We start from the raw sequence: 17,127 nt of genomic DNA on the forward strand, positions 1-17,127 counted from the left end.
AGGCCTCCCCCCACCGTCATGTGACTGGCATTTTCTCAGTCTGCTCTACCAATTCAGAGAAGGGGCCTCCCAGACCCTTGTCCTTTGGTCTTCTCTGAGTTGCCTGGAGCTAGGATGTCCCAGGTCTTTGTTCTTCTCCCAGCCCCTGCTTCTGGCTCTAAGTAACCACAACAATTATAGGGGTTGCCATGGATTCTGTGCTCATCATGGACCAGGCTTGGTGCCCCATGCTTGCCCAGCACAAATCCTCCCCCTCACCCCATGAAGAAGGGATTATTCCTATTTTTTAGAAGAGGAAACTGAGGCTCAGAGAGAAGTGACTTGCCCAAGTCCATAGCCTACTTACTGCAGAGCTGGGATCTAAGCCCAGCTGGTGAGACCCTGAGCTTGACCTCTGGGTCTGATGCTGGGTGGGTCTGTGCTTTCTGACCCCCAGATGAGGTCGTGCTCAAGTTTGAAATGGGCCACGTGAGAGCGAGGAATCTGGCCTATGACACCCTCCCGGTCCTGATCCATGGCAATGGGCCAACCAAGGTAGGGGGGCCCCAGCCCCTGGGGAGTGTGGGAGGGGGACAGAGCTCCACTTTCATTCTCACTGTGACCCCACAGTGTCTCCCTGGGGCCAGGGCCACCTACCTGGGGCCTGCTATGAACTCACTGACTCTCTTCTCACATCTGAGCTCAGCGTGGTGCCCTCTTTTCCTGCTGTGATGGTCAGTGGTACTCTGCCTATTCTCGCCAGGCACAGGACACAGAGGAGGCTGCTGTCCCCATCCAGGCCTAGGCTGGGCTACCAGAGCCATCAGCACTCTGTCACTCCAGGGCAGAGTCATTTATTCACTCTAAATATTTATTTCATGTTTGCACAGGACAATAAGGCATAGTTGGTCATAAGTAGGACAGATGTCCTGTGTTTATGGTGATGGAGCGGACTGGGTCCAGATGCGGCCAGGGACAGGATGGACCTCACTGGCCCCTGGGGAACTGGCTGATAGCTCACAGCATATTTGAGTGTGGTCCTTCACCGCCTGAATGAGGGAGAGGAAGGAGGATGTGATGTGTTTAAAATGTAGATTTCCTGACTCCACCCAGGATCTGTTCAGTTGGAATCTCTGAGCGGGGTGGGACCTAGGAATTTTACAAGCTCCTGGGAGAAGCCCTAGAGCTTGGCCAAACCCTCCCATGCACTCTTTCAGACCGGCTTGTTGATCTCCTGGGATGGAGCATTGTCTCCAAGACCTGCTCAAGGGGTGGAAGGGGGCTGGATGGTGCCGACCCACCTGGTTCCAGGGAGATGTGAGTCCGGGCTGTGGCAGGTGGGACTGGCTGGCTCCTCTGTGACCCCACGTCTCTCCGACAGCTGCAGCTGAACTACCTGGGCAACTACATCCCGCGCTTCTGGACCTTCGAGACGGGCTGCACCGTGTGTGATGAGGGCCTGCGCAGCCTCAAGGGCATTGGGGTGAGGCTGCGCCCAGGCCTGTGCCTGAGGGACATGGGGGGCTCAGTCCCCTGAGATGGTGAGGAAGATGGGTGATTCTGGAATAGACTTCATTGTCTTTGGTGGAAAGTCAAGGGGTCACCTCCCTGCCTGGGGTTCTATCCCAGTTGCCACCCAAGTGCCTCCTCCTGGCAGCCCTCTCAGACTGTATGTCTCTAGCTTCCCCCAAGACGTCCAGGTTCTGCTTTCTTCTGCCTTGTGCTTCAGGCTGTCCTGCAGCCTCCCCCTCATCCCATGAACCACACTCCTCATTTGTGGCTCACCTTGAACACCACACCAGCCATGATCTCCTGATAGCAGGCCCGCAACTGGGTCCTTGCTCCAGGCCTGGGCTCCTGCTGCTCCCTCTCCGGGTGCCCTCCTGCTGCTTCCCTGCCCCGCAGAACCCCTGCCTGGAAAGGCCCAGGCATCTTTCTTGGGAAGTCCATATGCTTCTGACTCTCTTGGGCCACCCTGGGGTGGAGTGGCAGCGCTGTGGTAGGACGCGGTTCCCCTGTGGCCAGACACTGCTGGACTCTCATGCCGCCCTCCCTGGTGCAGGATGAAGCTCTGCCCACGGTCCTGGTCGGTGTGTTCATCGAACAGCCCACGCCGTTCGTGTCCCTGTTCTTCCAGCGGCTTCTGCGGCTCCACTACCCCCGGAAACACATTCGACTTTTCATCCACAACCACGTGAGTAGCAGGCACTCTGTGAGCTCATGATGTGGCTTGGGTCCAGGGCCCAGCTTCACAAGGTAGCCCGAGACCTCCGAGGGTCTCACTGAATCTAGCTTACCTGGGCCAAATGGCAGTGGGTGGTGGATTGTGTCCCCATATCACTGGGTTGACTTTGGAGTCAGACTGGGTTGAATTGCAGCGCCGCTCTTTTTATTGGCTGTGTGTTCCTGGGCACATTACTCAACCTCTCTGTGATTTAGTTTGTCATCTATAAAATAGGGATAATAACCATCCAATCACACAGAAGTTCTGCAAGGGCTAAGCAAGTTGACATGTGAAGTTCGTAAAAGGTGCCTGGCGCACAGAGCACATGGTGCTTCTAGCCGTTGTCGTCTTCATTTCCATCCCTGTCCCTGTTAATCCTTCCTAACTGTACCTGGTGGCAGTCAAATTGGTTTTCTTTTTTTCTTTTTTTGAGACAGAGTCTTGCTGTGTCACCCAGGCTGGAGTATAGTGGCACGATCTCAGCTCACTGCAACCTCCACCTCTTGGGTTAAAGCGATTCTCTTGCCTCAGCCTCCTGAGTAACTGGGACTACCAGGCATGTGCCACCATGCCTGGCTAATTTTTTGTATTTTTTTTTTCTTTGAGATGGAGTTTCTCTCTTGTTGCCCAAGCTAGAGTGCAGTGGCTTGATCTCGGCTCACTGCAACCTCCACCTTCTGGGTTCGAGCAATTCTCCTGCCTCAGCCTTCCAAGTAGCTAGAATTACAGGTGCCACCACACCCAGTGAATTTTTTTGTATTTCTATTAGAGACGGGGTTTTGCCATGTTGGGCAGGCTGGTCTCGACCTCCTGACCTCAGGTGATCTGCCTGCCTTGGCCTCCCAAAGTGCTAGGATTACAGGCATGAGCCACCATGCCCGACCCACATTTTGTAACAAAGTGGATCGCTGGGTCACATCCAAGAATCAATAGTGTCTCTGGATGTGGTATCCAAGGGGTGGTGGTGGGGCTCTATCCTTTTAACAGAGACTCTTAGGAGGCCTGGCCTGGTCAGGGGAGAATGGGCAAAGGATGGCCAGGGAAGGACATTCCTGGCATAGGGCTGGTGTGGGCAAAGGTCTGGAGACAGGAAAGCAGATGGCCAAGGGTGCCAGAGATGAAGGGGCACAGCCTGGCAGTGTCAGGAGGTGCTGCAGTCCCTGGGTGGAAGCTGTGTCCTCACCACCCCCATTCCGTTCCCCATTCACACCCCCAGGAACAGCACCACAAGACTGAGGTGGAAGAGTTCCTGGCAGAGCACGGCAGCGAGTACCAGTCCGTGAAGCTGGTGGGTCCTGAGGTGCGGATGGCGAATGCAGACGCCAGGAACATGGGCGCGTGAGTTGTGGGCTGCGGTTCTCTGCACTGACAGCGGCGGGCAGGGGAGCTGTGGCTGTGGTGAGGAGCAGTAGGCTGAGTGATGGGAGTCCAGAAGGCTGTGTGTGCTCAGCAAGTTCCTGCCCTTCTCTGGGCTTTGGAGTTTCCATCTGTCAAATGGGGAAATAGTCTCTGTCCTGCCAACCCCTGGGCTCCTGAGCAGGGCTGAGCTGCGTCATTTGGATTCAGGAAGCAAATCAGAGAAAGAGGAAGGACTAAGGGCAGAAGTAGACAAAGGCTGACAATTAGGGAGCCAACCTCGAATGTTTTCCTTTATTATATATTTAAAAAAAAAAAAAAAGAGTCAGATGGGGTGGCTCATACCTGTAATCCCAGCATTTTGAGAGGCCAAAGCTGAAGGATTGCTTGAGGCCAGGAGTTCGAGAGCAGCCTGGGCAACGTAGCAAGACCCCATCTCTACAAAAATAAATTAGCTGAGTGTGGTGGCTCGAACCTGGGGTCCCAGCTACTCAAGAGGCTGAGGCAGGAGGCTCTTGAGCCTGGAAAGTGGAGGTTGCAGTGAGCTTTGATTGAACCACTGTACTTCAGCCTGGGTGACAGAGTGAGCCCTTGTCTCATAAAGCAAAACAAAAAAGAAGTAATTTGTGTTGATGGTAGAAGAGTCAGACAGTCCAGATCAAAGGTTGGCAAACTTCCTGCTGAGGACTAGATCATAAATCTTTGTAAATTGGCTCTGCAGGCTCTGTTACAACCACTCATCTCTGCCTTAGTAGCACAGAAGCAGCTATGAATAATACATAAATGAATGAGTGAGGCTGCATCCCAGCCAAATTTCGTTTATGAACACTGAAATTTGACTTTTATATAATTTTTTTTTTGAGACTTGCAGTCGCTCTCCTTTTTTTTTTTTTTTTTAAGATGGAGTGTCTGTTGCCAGGCTGGAGTGCAGCGGCGTAATCTCAGCTCACTGCAACCTCCACCTCTCAGGTTCAAGTGATTTTCCTGCTTCAGCCTCCTGAGTAGCCGGCACCCGGCACTACAGGCATGCATCACCATACCCAGCTAATTTTTCTATATTTAGTACAGACAGGATTTTACCATGTTGGCCAGAATGGTCTTGATCTTTTGACCTTGTGATCTGCCCACCTCAGCCTCCTAAAGTGTTGAGATTATAGACTTGAGCCACTGTTACCGTGCCTGGCCTAGCTTGCTGTCACTTTTATCGTCCAGGCTGGAGTGCAGTGGCAGGATCATAGTTTACTGTAGCCTCAAACTTCTGGGCTCCAACGAGCCTCCTGCCTCAGGCCCCCAAGAAGCTGGGACCACAGGCATGTGCCACCATGCCAAGTTAATTTTTTTATTTTTATTTATTTATTTTGAGACAGAGTCTCACTCTGTCACCCAGGCTGGAGTGCGATGGCACCATCTCAGCTCACTGCAACTTCCCCACCCAAGGTTCAAGTGATTCTCCTGCCTCAGCCTCCTGAGTAGATGGGATAACAGGTGCATGCCACCACACCTGGCTAATTTTTATATTTTTAGTAGAGGCGAGGTTTCACCATGTTGGCTAGGCCTGTCTCGAACTCCTGACCTCAACTGATCTGACCACCTCAGCCTCCCTAAGTGCTGGGATTGCAAATGTGAGCCACTGCGCCTGGCTAATTTTTTTATTTTTATTTTTTGTAGAGACAGGGTATTTCTATGTTGCCCAGGCTGTTCTCAAATTCATGGCTTGAAGTTATCCTCCTACCTCAGCCTCCCAAAGTGCTGGGATTACAGGCATGAGCCACCCGCACCTGGCGATGATCTTCATATAATTGTTCTTTTGATTTTTCTTTTCTACAACTACTTAAAAACAAAGAAACAGCCAAGTGCAGTGGCTGATGCCTGTAATCCCCACACTTTGGGAGGCCAAGGCGGGAGGATTGCTTGAGTTGGGGAAGTTGAAGCTGCAGTGAACTATGATTGTGCCTCTGCATTCCAGCTTGGGTGACACAGTGAGACTCCATCTCTTAAAAAAGGAAATTAGCCGCGTGTGGTGGCTCAAACCTGTGGTCCCAGCTACTTAAGAGGCTGGGGCGGGAGGACCTCTTGAACCCGGGAAGTTGAGGTTGCAGTAAGCTATGATTGCACCACTGTACTCCAGCCTGGGCAACAGAGTGAGACCTTGTCTCATAAAGCAAAACAAAAACAAAGAAGTAATTCATGTTGATTGTAAAAGAGTCAGACAGTCCAGATCAGAGGTTGGCAAACTTTCTGCTAAGGATTGGATCATAAATCTTATGATTACAGGCTTACCCCTGTAATCCTGGCACTTTGGGAGGCGAGGCGGGCAGATCACCTGAGATCAGCAGTTTGAGATAGCCTGGCAAACATGGTGAAATCCCGTCTCTACTAAAGAATACAAAAATTCGCTGGGCATGGTGATGCGGGCCTGTAATTCCAGCTATGGGGGAGGCTGAGGCAGGAGAATCACCTAAACCCAAGAGGCGGAGGTTGCAGTGAGCCACGATCATGCCACTGTACTCCAGCCTGGGTGACAAGAGCAAAATTCTGTCTCATGAATGAATTAATGAATGAATGAAAAACATGAAGCTGTCGTGTTCTTAGCCCATGAGCTGTATAAAAGCAGGCAGGGCCAGAGTTTGGCTTACAGACCTCATTTATCTGAGTCCTATACCAGAAAAACAAAAATAATATAAATTTTTAAGGTTTTTGGTACAAGTTACCAAATTGCTTGTTGGAAACGCAGCACCAGGAGAATCGCTTGAACCCAGGAGGTGGAGGTTGCAGTGAGCTGAGATCCTGCCATTGCACTCCAGCCTGGGTAACAAGAGCGAAACTCCATCTCAAAAAAAAAAAAAGAAAGGCAGCCCCAGTTTACTCCCCACCCTGGGCCATGTAGGCACCTGTGGGCTGTGTTCTTCCCAATGCCAGGATTTTCAGGGCACTCGATGCCAGTTGCCAAGCTCTGGGCCTTGGGTGAGAGCCCAGCAGTCCAGGGGTTTTGGACTCAGAGTTGGGAGGGACCTTTGAGGCTGCTGTTGTGAACTCTCTAAAGCCCCTTGGCTGGTATGTGGCGAAGCTAGACTGTGGCCACAGATGTGGGCAGCCGCCAGGGTGGCTCCAGGATCAGGTGCACTGACCCTGCGTCCTCCTCCTTGCAGAGACCTGTGCCGGCAGGACCGCAGTTGCACCTACTACTTCAGCGTGGATGCCGACGTGGCCCTGACCGAGCCCAACAGCCTGCGGCTGCTGATCCAGCAGAACAAGTGAGGCTGCCCTGTCTGCATCCACACTGCTCAGGATTGGCCTGACCCCAGGGTGGGAGCCCTCCTTGCCTTCCTCCTCCTCTTCCTCTTCCTCCTCTTCCTCTTTTTCCTCTTCCTCCTCCTCGTCCTCTTCCTCTTTCTCCTCTTCCTCTTACTCCTCTTCCTCCTCTTCCTCTTTCTCCTCTTCCTCCTCTTGGTCCTCTTCCTCTTTCTCCTCTTCCTCCTCCTCCTTGACCTCACCTATTACCCAGAGCTGTGGACCCCTAGCCTGATACCCCAGGTTCTGATAGAGAAGGTGTCCTGCCCTGACTGCTCCTGGCTGCCCCATGGGAGGGAGCAGGTACCAGAAGAGCCAAACCCCCGACACCCTGGCCAAGGTGCTGCCTGTCCCAGTGAGGTGCTTGGGGATCCCTGTGTGCAGGTTGAGAGGTACCCTCCTGCCCCATCCTTCCTCCTCCGCCCCTCCTCCCCCCATCCCTGGCGAGTCCTGTCTCCCACTCCCAGTGGGCAGTGACTTCCCACTGAGGTGCTCCCTTCCTCAGGAACGTCATTGCCCCACTGATGACCCGGCATGGGAGGCTGTGGTCGAACTTCTGGGGGGCTCTCAGTGCAGATGGCTACTATGCCCGCTCCGAGGACTATGTGGACATCGTGCAGGGGCGGCGTGTGTGAGTACCTGCAGGGCAGAGCGGGGGCAGGGCGGGGGCAGGGGACACCTTCATCTGTCTACTGCCTCAGCTTGTAGAGCTCCCTCCTCAGTATTCCTGTCCTTGTTGCTCTCAAATTCCTGGTGAACCTGAAGCAAGGAAGACTGTAGTTAGACACACACAAGGACTTCCTGACAAAAGGCCCATGTGTCCAGGGTGGGGGAATCAAATTAGCATGATTGTGCCCTCCCAGCCTGCGACTTCCCCTTCTCACAGCCCAGATACCAGGCTACGACTCCCTACCAGAGCCTGTGACCCGCTCCATCTTCCCTGCTGCCAGCCTCAGATCCCCACCCTTTCTCTCTCTCCCACAGTGGTGTCTGGAATGTGCCCTATATTTCAAACATCTACTTGATCAAGGGCAGTGCCCTGCGGGCTGAGCTGCAGTCCCCAGATCTCTTCCACCACAGGAAGCTGGATCCCGACATGGCCTTCTGTGCCAACATCCGGCAGCAGGTCAGCCAGGAGGGGGTGGGCACAGGAGGGCCTCTGGACGAGGAAGGTGAGAGGATGGGCCTCCAGCTCTGTCCCTCATGGCAGGCCGACTTGTCACCATAGGCCTGGGAGCTCCTGAGATTCCAGCAGGGCATCTCAGAAGCCACCAGGGCCTGGTGGAGGAATGGGGGGCATCGGGCACAAGGGCTGGTCCTCAGGGGTCTGCAGGGACCATTTTAGTGGACCTGGTTTTTACATCATCTATTTTATTTACATTTTTGATATAGCCCAAAGAAAACTAAACTTTCCACCTAAAGGTACTCCAAGTAATGTGCCCAAGAGACACCTCACCCTGTCTCTGCACCCCACCCCATATATTTTTGTAATTTTTTTTTTTTGAGATGGAGTTTCACTCTTGTTGCCTAGGCTGGAGTACAATGGCATGATCTCGGCTCACTGCAACCTCTGCCTCCCAGGTTTAAGCAATTCTCCTGCCTCAGCCTCGGGAGTAGCTGGGATTACAGGCATGTGCCACCACGCCCGGCTAATTTTGTATTTTTAGTAGAGACGGGGTTTCTCCATGTTGGTCAGGTTGGTCTCAAACTCCCGAACTCAGGTGATCCACCCGCCTCAGCCTCCCAAAGTCCTGGGATTACAGGCATGAAACACCGTGCCCGGCGATTTTTTTTTAACATGCAGCAAGATGAAGTTTTCCCCCGTCACCAACATTTCAGGACCAGAACACACTCCTCTTCTTATTTTCTTTTTCTTTTTCTGAGATGGAGTCTTACTCTATCCCCCATGCTGAAGTGCAGTTGCGAGATCTCAGCTCACCGCAACCTCCGCCTCCCAGGTTCAAGCAATTCTCCTGCCTCAGCCTCCTGAGTAGCTCGGACTACAGGCGCCATCACACCCAGCTAATTTTTGTATTTTTAGTAGAAACGGGGTTTCACCATGTTGGCCAGGCTGGTCTCGAACTCCTGATCTTGTGATCCGCCCGCCTCAGCCTCCCAAAGTTCTGGGATGACAGACGTGAGCCACCATGCCTGGCCCATGCTCCTTTTCTTTTAAGCATTTTTTCTTTCATTCTGTGTTCAGCCCTCTGGGAAGACTTCCCTGATCACATCCTCAGTGTCAAGCCTGGGCTGGGCCCTGGTGACAAAGGGGTGACCATACTTGGTCTCTGATCTTGTGAACTTTAATCTGGCGGGCAAAGGAGGCTGCCCTGTTGCCTGTCTGGGAGTGTGCAGGGGAGGGGTGGGGGAGGACCTCTTCCATCGAGCCTGTTGTCCCCAGGATGTGTTCATGTTCCTGACCAACCGGCACGGCCTTGGCCACCTCCTCTCCCTGGACAACTACCGCACCACCCACCTGCACAACGACCTCTGGGAGGTGTTCAACAACCCTGAGGTGAGGCTGGGGTGGGCACACAGGGACTGGGAGCAGAGGGGCCCAGGGATCCTGCAGTCTGAGGCACTTCCCTCGCAGAGCCTTACAATAGCCAGGACCCCTGTAGGCTACCTGCCACCCTCCCTTCACCACAGAGGGCTGTAGGCAGGATTTGGGTAGGGAGAGGAAGGTGTCCAGAGAGGCAACACCATCTGTTGGCGGGGGGACCAGGACTCAGAGGACTGGTTTGTGGCCCAGATCTGCTGTCACCTGTGACTTAGCTGAGCCTCTCAACTTTGGGGACCGCAGTTATTCTAGTTCTAAAATGGGTATGTTCCCAGCCTGTCTTGCCTGTGAGGGTGTTGTGATGATCAGAAGGGGAGACAATGTGACTATTTCTTTTTCTTTTATTTTTTTTAAATTGAGACAGAGTCTACCTCTGTCGCCCAGGCTGGAGTGCAGTGGCGCGATCTCAGCTCACTGCAATTTCTGACTCGTGGGTTCAAGGGATTCTCCTGCCTCAGCCTCCTGAGTAACTGGGATTACAGGTGCCTGCCACTGTGCCCAGCTAATTTTTGTATTTTTGGTGGATATGGGGTTTTACTGTGTTGGCCAGGCTGGTCTCAAACTCCTGACCTCATGATCTGCCTGCCTCAGCCTCCCAAAGTGCTAAGATTACAAGTGTGAGCCACCGTGCCTGGCCAGTTGTGATTGTTTTTAGATGTTGGGAGCTCGCAGCTAATGGGTGTAAATGGGTGTATGCACATGCTGGGACACAGACATGTACACACAGGCACACACGTACATACATGTGCAGATACCACCTCCTATGGGCACAACTGTGCACCCAGACAACACACACGCACCCAGTGGGCACAGGTGAACACTTGCCTCCCCCAGGCATGTACTTTCTCACTCCCACTTTGAGGGTTCTGTGGGGAGGAGCCCTCTTGGAGCATCCCATGCAGTTGAGCCAATGGTGAGCACCCCAGCCTACTTCCCACTCTCTGCAGGACTGGAAGGAGAAGTACATCCATGTGAACTACACCAAGGCCCTGGCGGGGAAGCTGGTGGAGACGGTAAGGGCCATGGGCACCCTCTTGGACCAGCCTCGCCTGCTGCAGGGGGCAGGGCACAGAAGGGAAACTGGCTGCCCTGGGGGAGTGGGGGGGCAGCGGGACGGGAGTGCGGGGCAGCGGGACGGGAGTGCGGGGCAGCGGGATGGGAGTGGGGGTCAGCGGGACAGGAGTGTGGGGCAGCGGGACGGGAGTGGGGGGCAGCGGGATGGGAGTGAGGGACAGCAGGATGGCCCTTCCCCGTTGGCACTTTCCTGCTGTTGGCTGTGGGGGTCTGCAGGGCCTCTCTCCCTGGCCCAGGCAGGAAGGAGAGAAACATCTTGAATGTGATTGTTCCTGTGGCCCATCGTGCCTGGACCAGCGCGAGGAGTGGCCACTTCTCTCCACTCACTAATGTCTGCTTCCCCCAAGCCTGGGGCCTCTGCCCGCTCCCTCCCTCCATGCCCACGTTCCTCTCCTGGCCCTGGTGCTGGTAGCTCTGTGACCTTGGCTGGGAAAGTCTTTGGGCTCTGCCTCCTTCTCCCTTTAGGAGCCCACTCAGTCTCTCCAGGATTGACAAGCCCTGCTCCCTGGGGACACTTGGAGGGCTCCCTGGCTCGGGTGTGGGGCCCTGCAGAGGGAGGAGGATGTGGTGGTACCACCGGGGACCCCCTTGACTGAGTCCCTGACCTCCCCAGCCCTGCCCGGATGTCTACTGGTTCCCCATCTTCACGGAAGCGGCCTGTGACGAGCTGGTGGAGGAAATGGAGCACTTTGGCCAGTGGTCTCTGGGTGACAACAAGGTGGGACCTGATGCCTGGGCTGGAGCCGCAGGGAGGCCACCTCTCCACCAGTGCCACTTACTGTCTGGGGTCTTCTCCTGGCAAGCTGGCCCAACCACCCTCTCTGGGACTCCTGACATAAGGGTGCTGGCAGGGGTGTCTGCAGGCAGTTAGGAGTAGAGGGATTGAGAAACCCAAGATGGAGGTGGTCCTCAAGCTGCCAATGCCACTGTGTGGCTTTGAGCCACCTTGACTGTAAGCTACTAGGTTTTTCGTTCCTGGTTTGCTATTGGAATGTTTAGCTTCCTTCCCTAGACGTCCCCCAGGAGGAATGGGGAGGAAGAGGCCAAGGTGGGATGAGAGGCATTAGGAAGTCTGTCAGATCAGGTTCATCAGACACCAGGAGCAGGTGGCCCGGTGAGTGTGGGAGGCTCTGTGTTCCCTGAGTGAGGATCCCACACCTGTACCTGTCCTGGAAAGTTCAGGCACCATTGTTTTTGTTTTCTTCTTTTAAATAATAGAGATGGGATCTTGCTGCATTATCTGGGCTGGTCGTGAACCAGGCACCATTTCATTTTCTTTCTTTCTTTAATTAATTAATTTATTTGGAGACAGAGTCTCACTCTCTTTCCCGGTCTAGAGTGCAGTGATGCGGTCTTGGCTCACTCCATCTTCCAGGTTCAAGAGATTCTTATGCCTCAGCTTCCCAAGTAGCTGGGATTATAGACATGTGCCACCGTGCCCAGCTAATCTTTGTATACTTATTTATTTAATTGTGTGTGTGTGTGTATGTGTAAATTTATTTATTTATTTTTTCGAGACAGTGTCTCGCTCTGTCACCCAGGCTGGAGTGCAGTGGCATGATCTCAGCTCACTGCAACCTCCCCTTCCCGAGTTTAAGTGATTCTCCTGCCTCAGCCTCCCCAGTAACTGGGAATACAGGCATGTGCCACCATGCCTGACTAATTTTTATATTTTTAGTAGAGACTGGGTTTCACCATGTTGGCCAGGCTGGTCTGGAACTCCTGGCCTCAAGTGATCTGCCGTCCTCAGCCTCCCAAAGTGCTGGGATTACAGGCGTGAGCTACCATGCCCAGCCTAAGGCACCTTTTTTTTTTTTTTTTAATGATCCCAGAATATTTATTTCCATAGGATTTTGATAAAAGAGCACAACCTTTAATAAACATACACCACTGTACTTAAAGGCAACATTACCTGGTAAGCAAACTCTGCCCTCACCCCTTTCACAGAAGAGAAACTTTAGAAAGGAATTTTTCACCTCTTGACAGTTTTACAATGTTCATATCTCCTATGCCCTTCAAGCCCCAATCCACCTCTCATTTCCTAGGTTCTTTTTTTTTTTCTCAGATGGAGTCTTGCTCTGTCGCCCAGGCTGGAGTGCAGTGGTGTGATCTCAGCTCACTGCAGCCTCTGCCTCCTGAGTTCAAGTGATTCTCCTGCCTCAGCCTCCCGAGTAGCTGGGATTATAGCCGCCAGCCACCATGCCCAACTAATTTTTTTTTTTTTTTTTGAGGCAGAGTTTTGCTTATCGCCCAGGTAGAGTGCAGTGGTGGCCGGGCATGGTGGCTCACGCCTGTAATTTCAGCACTTTGGAAAACCGAGTTAGGCAGATCACCTGAGGTCGGGAATTCAAGACCAATCTGGCCAACATGATGAAACCCCATCTCTACTAAAAATACACAAAAAAATCAATCAGGTGTGGTGGCATGCACCTGTAATTTCAGCTATTCAGGAGGCTGATGCAGGAGAATCGCTTGAACTCAGGTTGTGGAGGTTGCAGTGAGCCGAGATTGCGCCATTGCACTCTAGCCTGGGCAACAGAGTAAGACTCCGTCTCAAAAAAAAACAAATTAAAATTAAAAAAAAAAAAAATTAGTTGGGCATGGTGGTGCATGCCTGTAGTCCCAGCTACTCGGGAGGGTGAGGTGGGAGGATCGCTTAGGCCTGGGAGGTTGAGGCTGCAGTGAGCCGAAGTTGTGCCACTGCACTCTAACCTGTGCAGCAGAGCGATACCCTGTCTCCAAAAAAACAGTCTTTCTTTCCATGACTTACCTAGTAGGTCAGGTAGTCTCCCTTTTGATTAACCCAAAGTCAACTGATTAGGGGCCTTAACTGTATCTGCAAAGCCCGTTCAGTTTTGTCATGTAATATAACATGGCTCTGTCACATCCCCAGGTGGAGGGGAGGGGAGTAGACAGAGCCTGGGGCCATCCTAGAATTCCGCCTAAACACTGGCCTCGGTCACCTCCAGGACAGCCGCATCCAGGGTGGCTACGAGAACGTGCCGACCATTGACATCCACATGAACCAGATCGGCTTTGAGCGGGAATGGCACAAGTTCCTGCTGGAGTACATTGCGCCCATGACCGAGAAGCTCTACCCCGGCTACTACACCAGGGTGGGCAAGCCTGGGCATAGCCAGGGTGCGGGGGGGCGGTTGGGTGGGGTGTGGGTGGAGTGACTGAGACTGGCGGGGGTGGGGTGGGAGGTGGAGAAGGTGGGAGGGACTGAGGTGGAGTGAGGGTGTGGGGAGCCTGGGAGGGGCAAGACTGAGAGAGGTGGGGATGGGGTTGGGGGTGGAGAGGCTGTGAAGAGCACGGGTGGGGTGAGAAGTGGTGGAGAAGCTGGGAGGGGTGGGGAGGAGTAGGGGGCCTGGGAGGGGCAGGGGTGAGTAGGGGTGGGAGGCCTGGAGGGGCAGGGGGAACAGGAGTGAGGGAGCGAAGAGACTGGGAGGGGCAGGAGTTGGTGGGGAGGTGGAGGCCAGTGTGGGGCAGAGGGATGGGGTGGGAGGGGTGGGGTAGAGTTGGGGGCATGGGTGGAAGGGCCAGGGGTAGGTGGAGACTGGAGAGTCTGGTGGGGGTGGGGGGCTGAGGAAGGGGTGGAGGAGCATTCCCAGCTTATGGGAGAGGCCTGGGTATTTGGTCCCCAGGCAGGAGTGAGGTCTCACCACACACGACCCCTCCATCTGGTAGTGTGTGTGAAGGCAGGGTGCTGGGGTGGGCACCTGGAGCCAGTCAGCCTCTGGCCTGTGGCCTGTGACCTCAGTCCCTTTTTTTTTTTTGAGGGGAAATCTTGCTTCATCTTCCAGGCTGGAGTGTGCAGTGGCGTGATCTCAACTCACTGCAACCTCCACCTCCCAGGTTCAAGCAATTCTCTGCCTCAGCCTCCCAAGTGGCTGGGATTATAGGCGCTCACCACCACACCTGGCTAGTTTTTTTGGTATTTTTAGTAGAGACAGGGTTTCACCATCTTGGCCAGGCTGGTCTTGAACTCCTGACCTCGTGATCCACCCACCTCAGCTTCCCAAAGTGCTGGAATTACCGGTATGAGCCGCTGTGCCCAGCCTTTGTTTTTTTTGAGATTGAGTCTTGCTCTGTTGCCCAGGCTGGAGTGCAGCGGCATGAACTGGGCTCACTGCAACCTCTGCCTCCTGGCTTCAAGCAATTCTCCTGCCTCAGCCTCCTCCAGTAGCTGGGATTACAAGCACATGCCACCACACCCAGCTAAGTTTTGTATTTTTAGTAGAGACAGGGTTTCACCATGTGGGCCAGGCTGGTCTCGAACTCCTGACCTCAAGTGATCCATCAGCCTCGGCCTCCAAAAGTGCTGGGATTACAGGCATGAGCCACCATGCCTGGCCAACCTCAGCCATTTTGAATCTTTCTTCCATGTCATTAACCCTGCCTCAGTGGCTTCTGCACTAGCCCACCAAAAAAGCACGACTCCCTCCCCCTCGCTTAGCTGGCCAGAGTGCCCACTCCCTCCCTAGCTACAAGCCTGTGCGCTACGCCTGGGCCCTGCCTCTTCCAAAGCAGCCTTCTTCCAAAAGTGAGGAGGAAAACCCTGAAGTCCTTGTTACTGACAGCTGTCATTCATCCTTTGAATGCTTACTGTGGTTCCTCGTAAATAATGACCTGCTGAGCTCGGTTAATTCTCACCATTCTTTCCAGCGCTGTCTCTCCCGTGTCTGTCCGCTGCCGCTTTGGCTCTCTCCATTCCTCATTCAGTTGCTTCCTCAGTCCCCTGGTTTCTCCAGATACCTCCCAGCCATGTGCCTGGGTCCTGCCTCAGGGAATCCAGCCTGGATAGTTGCCAGAAAGGGCTGTGAGGATTAGATGCCCCGCTTTGTCTTTGTCTTTTCATTCCTTCCTTTCTTTTTTTTTGAGACTGAGTTTCGCTTTTGTCTCCCAGGCTCGTGCAATGGCACGATCTTGGCTCACTGCTGCAACCTCCGCCTCTCAGGTTCAAGCAACCCTCCTGCCTCAGCCTCCCAAGTAGCTGGGATTACAGATGCCCACTACCACGCCCAGCTAATTTTTTTGTATTTTTAGTAGAGACGGGGTTTCACCATGTTGGCCAGGCTGGTCTCAAACTCCTGACCTCAGGTGATCTGCCCCTCTCAGCCTCCCAAAGTCCTGGAATTTCAGGCATGAGCCACTATGCCTGGCCTCCTTCCCTTTCGTTTCTCTCTCTTTCCTTCCTTCCTCCTCCTCCCCCTCCCCCCCCCTCCTCCTTCCCTCTCTCTCCTCTGTCCATACATTTTTGTTGAGAACCTTTTCTGTGTCAAGCAGTTGCAGGCACTGAAGCACATAGCCCCATGCAGACTTGCCCACTGTGAGCTGACCCGCAGTGATCAGACGAAGCCCCATTTGTGCACCCTCCTCTCCTGGCCTTTGTGGCCTCCTTGACTAACACGGGCTCTCTTGTCCCCCTGCCTTGGTACAGGCCCAGTTTGACCTGGCCTTTGTCGTCCGCTACAAGCCTGATGAACAGCCCTCGCTGATGCCGCACCATGATGCCTCCACCTTTACCATCAACATCGCCCTGAACCGAGTCGGGGTAGACTACGAGGTGAGCAGGAACCAGCCGGGGTCAAGGGGCCAGCAGTGAGTTTGAGGAGGGCTGGCTGGGGAGAGCCTTCAGGGTGGTTGAAGCAGAGGGCCCTGGGTAGCCAGCACCAGAGAACCAGAAAAAAGGGGTATGGGCCTGTGGGAGGGCTTCCTGGAAGGGGTCACAATCTAGTAGGAGGGAGGGGCCAGGCTTCTAAGCTACCATTTTAAGAGATTGTTGGGCTGGGCATGGTGGCTCATGCCTGTAATCCCAGTAGTTTGGGAGGCTGAGGCAGGCAGATCACTTGAGGCCAGGAGTTTGAGATCAGCCTGGCCAACATGAGGAAACCCCATCTCTACTAAAAATACAAAAATTAGCTGGGCGTGGTGGCGCACGCCTATAATCTTAGCTACTCAGAAGGCCGAGGCATGAGAATTTCTTGAACCCAAGAGGTGGAGGTTGCAGTGAGCCAATATCGTGACACTGCATTCCAGCCTGGGCAACAGAGTAAGACTCTGTCTCCAAAAAAAACAAAAAGAGGTTTTTTTTGACTTAGCCCTGGGCTGGGCACTATGAAGAATGCTCATAAAAACAGCTGTAATCAGGCCGGGCGCGGTGGCTCAAGCCTGTAATCCCAGCACTTTGGGAGGCCAAGGCGGCCGGATCACGAGGTCAAGAGATCGAGACCGTCCTGGTCAACATGGTGAAACCCCGTCTCTACTAATACAAAAAATTAGCTGGGCATGGTGACGTGTGCCTGTAATCCCAGCTACTCAGGAGGCTGAGGCAGGAGAATTGCCTGAACCCAGGAGGCGGAGGTTGCGGTGAGCCGAGATCGCGCCATTGCACTCCAGCCTGGGTAACGAGTGAAACTCCGCCTCAAAAAAAAAAAAAAAAAAAAAAAAAAAACAGCTGTAATCATTTTTTTTTTTTTTTGAGACAGGGTCTCGCTCTGTCACACAGGTTAGAGTGCAGTGGCAGGATCACAGTTCACTGCAGCCTCCACCTCCTGGGCCCAAGCAATCCTCCCACCTCAGCCTCCCAAGTAGTTGGGACCACGGGTGTGTGGCCCATCTAGTTTTTTTTCTTGTTTGC

General features: G+C 53.6%; 1 protein-coding gene across 3 annotated transcripts in view; it reads left to right on the forward strand.

Moving 5' to 3' along the window:
- The window catches only part of PLOD1 (procollagen-lysine,2-oxoglutarate 5-dioxygenase 1), a 39,641-nt gene that overhangs the window by 20,480 nt on the left and 2,034 nt on the right, over positions 1-17,127 (forward strand). The window contains exons 7-18 of one of the 3 annotated variants that reach the window (XM_064363282.1): positions 437-534; positions 1,361-1,462; positions 2,042-2,173; positions 3,420-3,541; positions 6,709-6,813; positions 7,356-7,481; positions 7,835-7,976; positions 9,252-9,365; positions 10,358-10,423; positions 11,098-11,202; positions 13,454-13,600; positions 15,928-16,053. In XM_064363282.1, the coding sequence (XP_064219352.1) occupies positions 437-534; positions 1,361-1,462; positions 2,042-2,173; positions 3,420-3,541; positions 6,709-6,813; positions 7,356-7,481; positions 7,835-7,976; positions 9,252-9,365; positions 10,358-10,423; positions 11,098-11,202; positions 13,454-13,600; positions 15,928-16,053 (1,385 nt within the window). The other 2 variants (XM_064363281.1, XM_064363283.1) reach the window with 2 other exon arrangements.

Source organism: Aotus nancymaae, unplaced genomic scaffold, assembly GCF_030222135.1.
Source record: "Aotus nancymaae isolate 86718 unplaced genomic scaffold, 86718_ANA_hifiasm-v0.15.2.pri h1tg000053l, whole genome shotgun sequence".
Taxonomy (NCBI): domain Eukaryota; kingdom Metazoa; phylum Chordata; class Mammalia; order Primates; family Aotidae; genus Aotus; species Aotus nancymaae.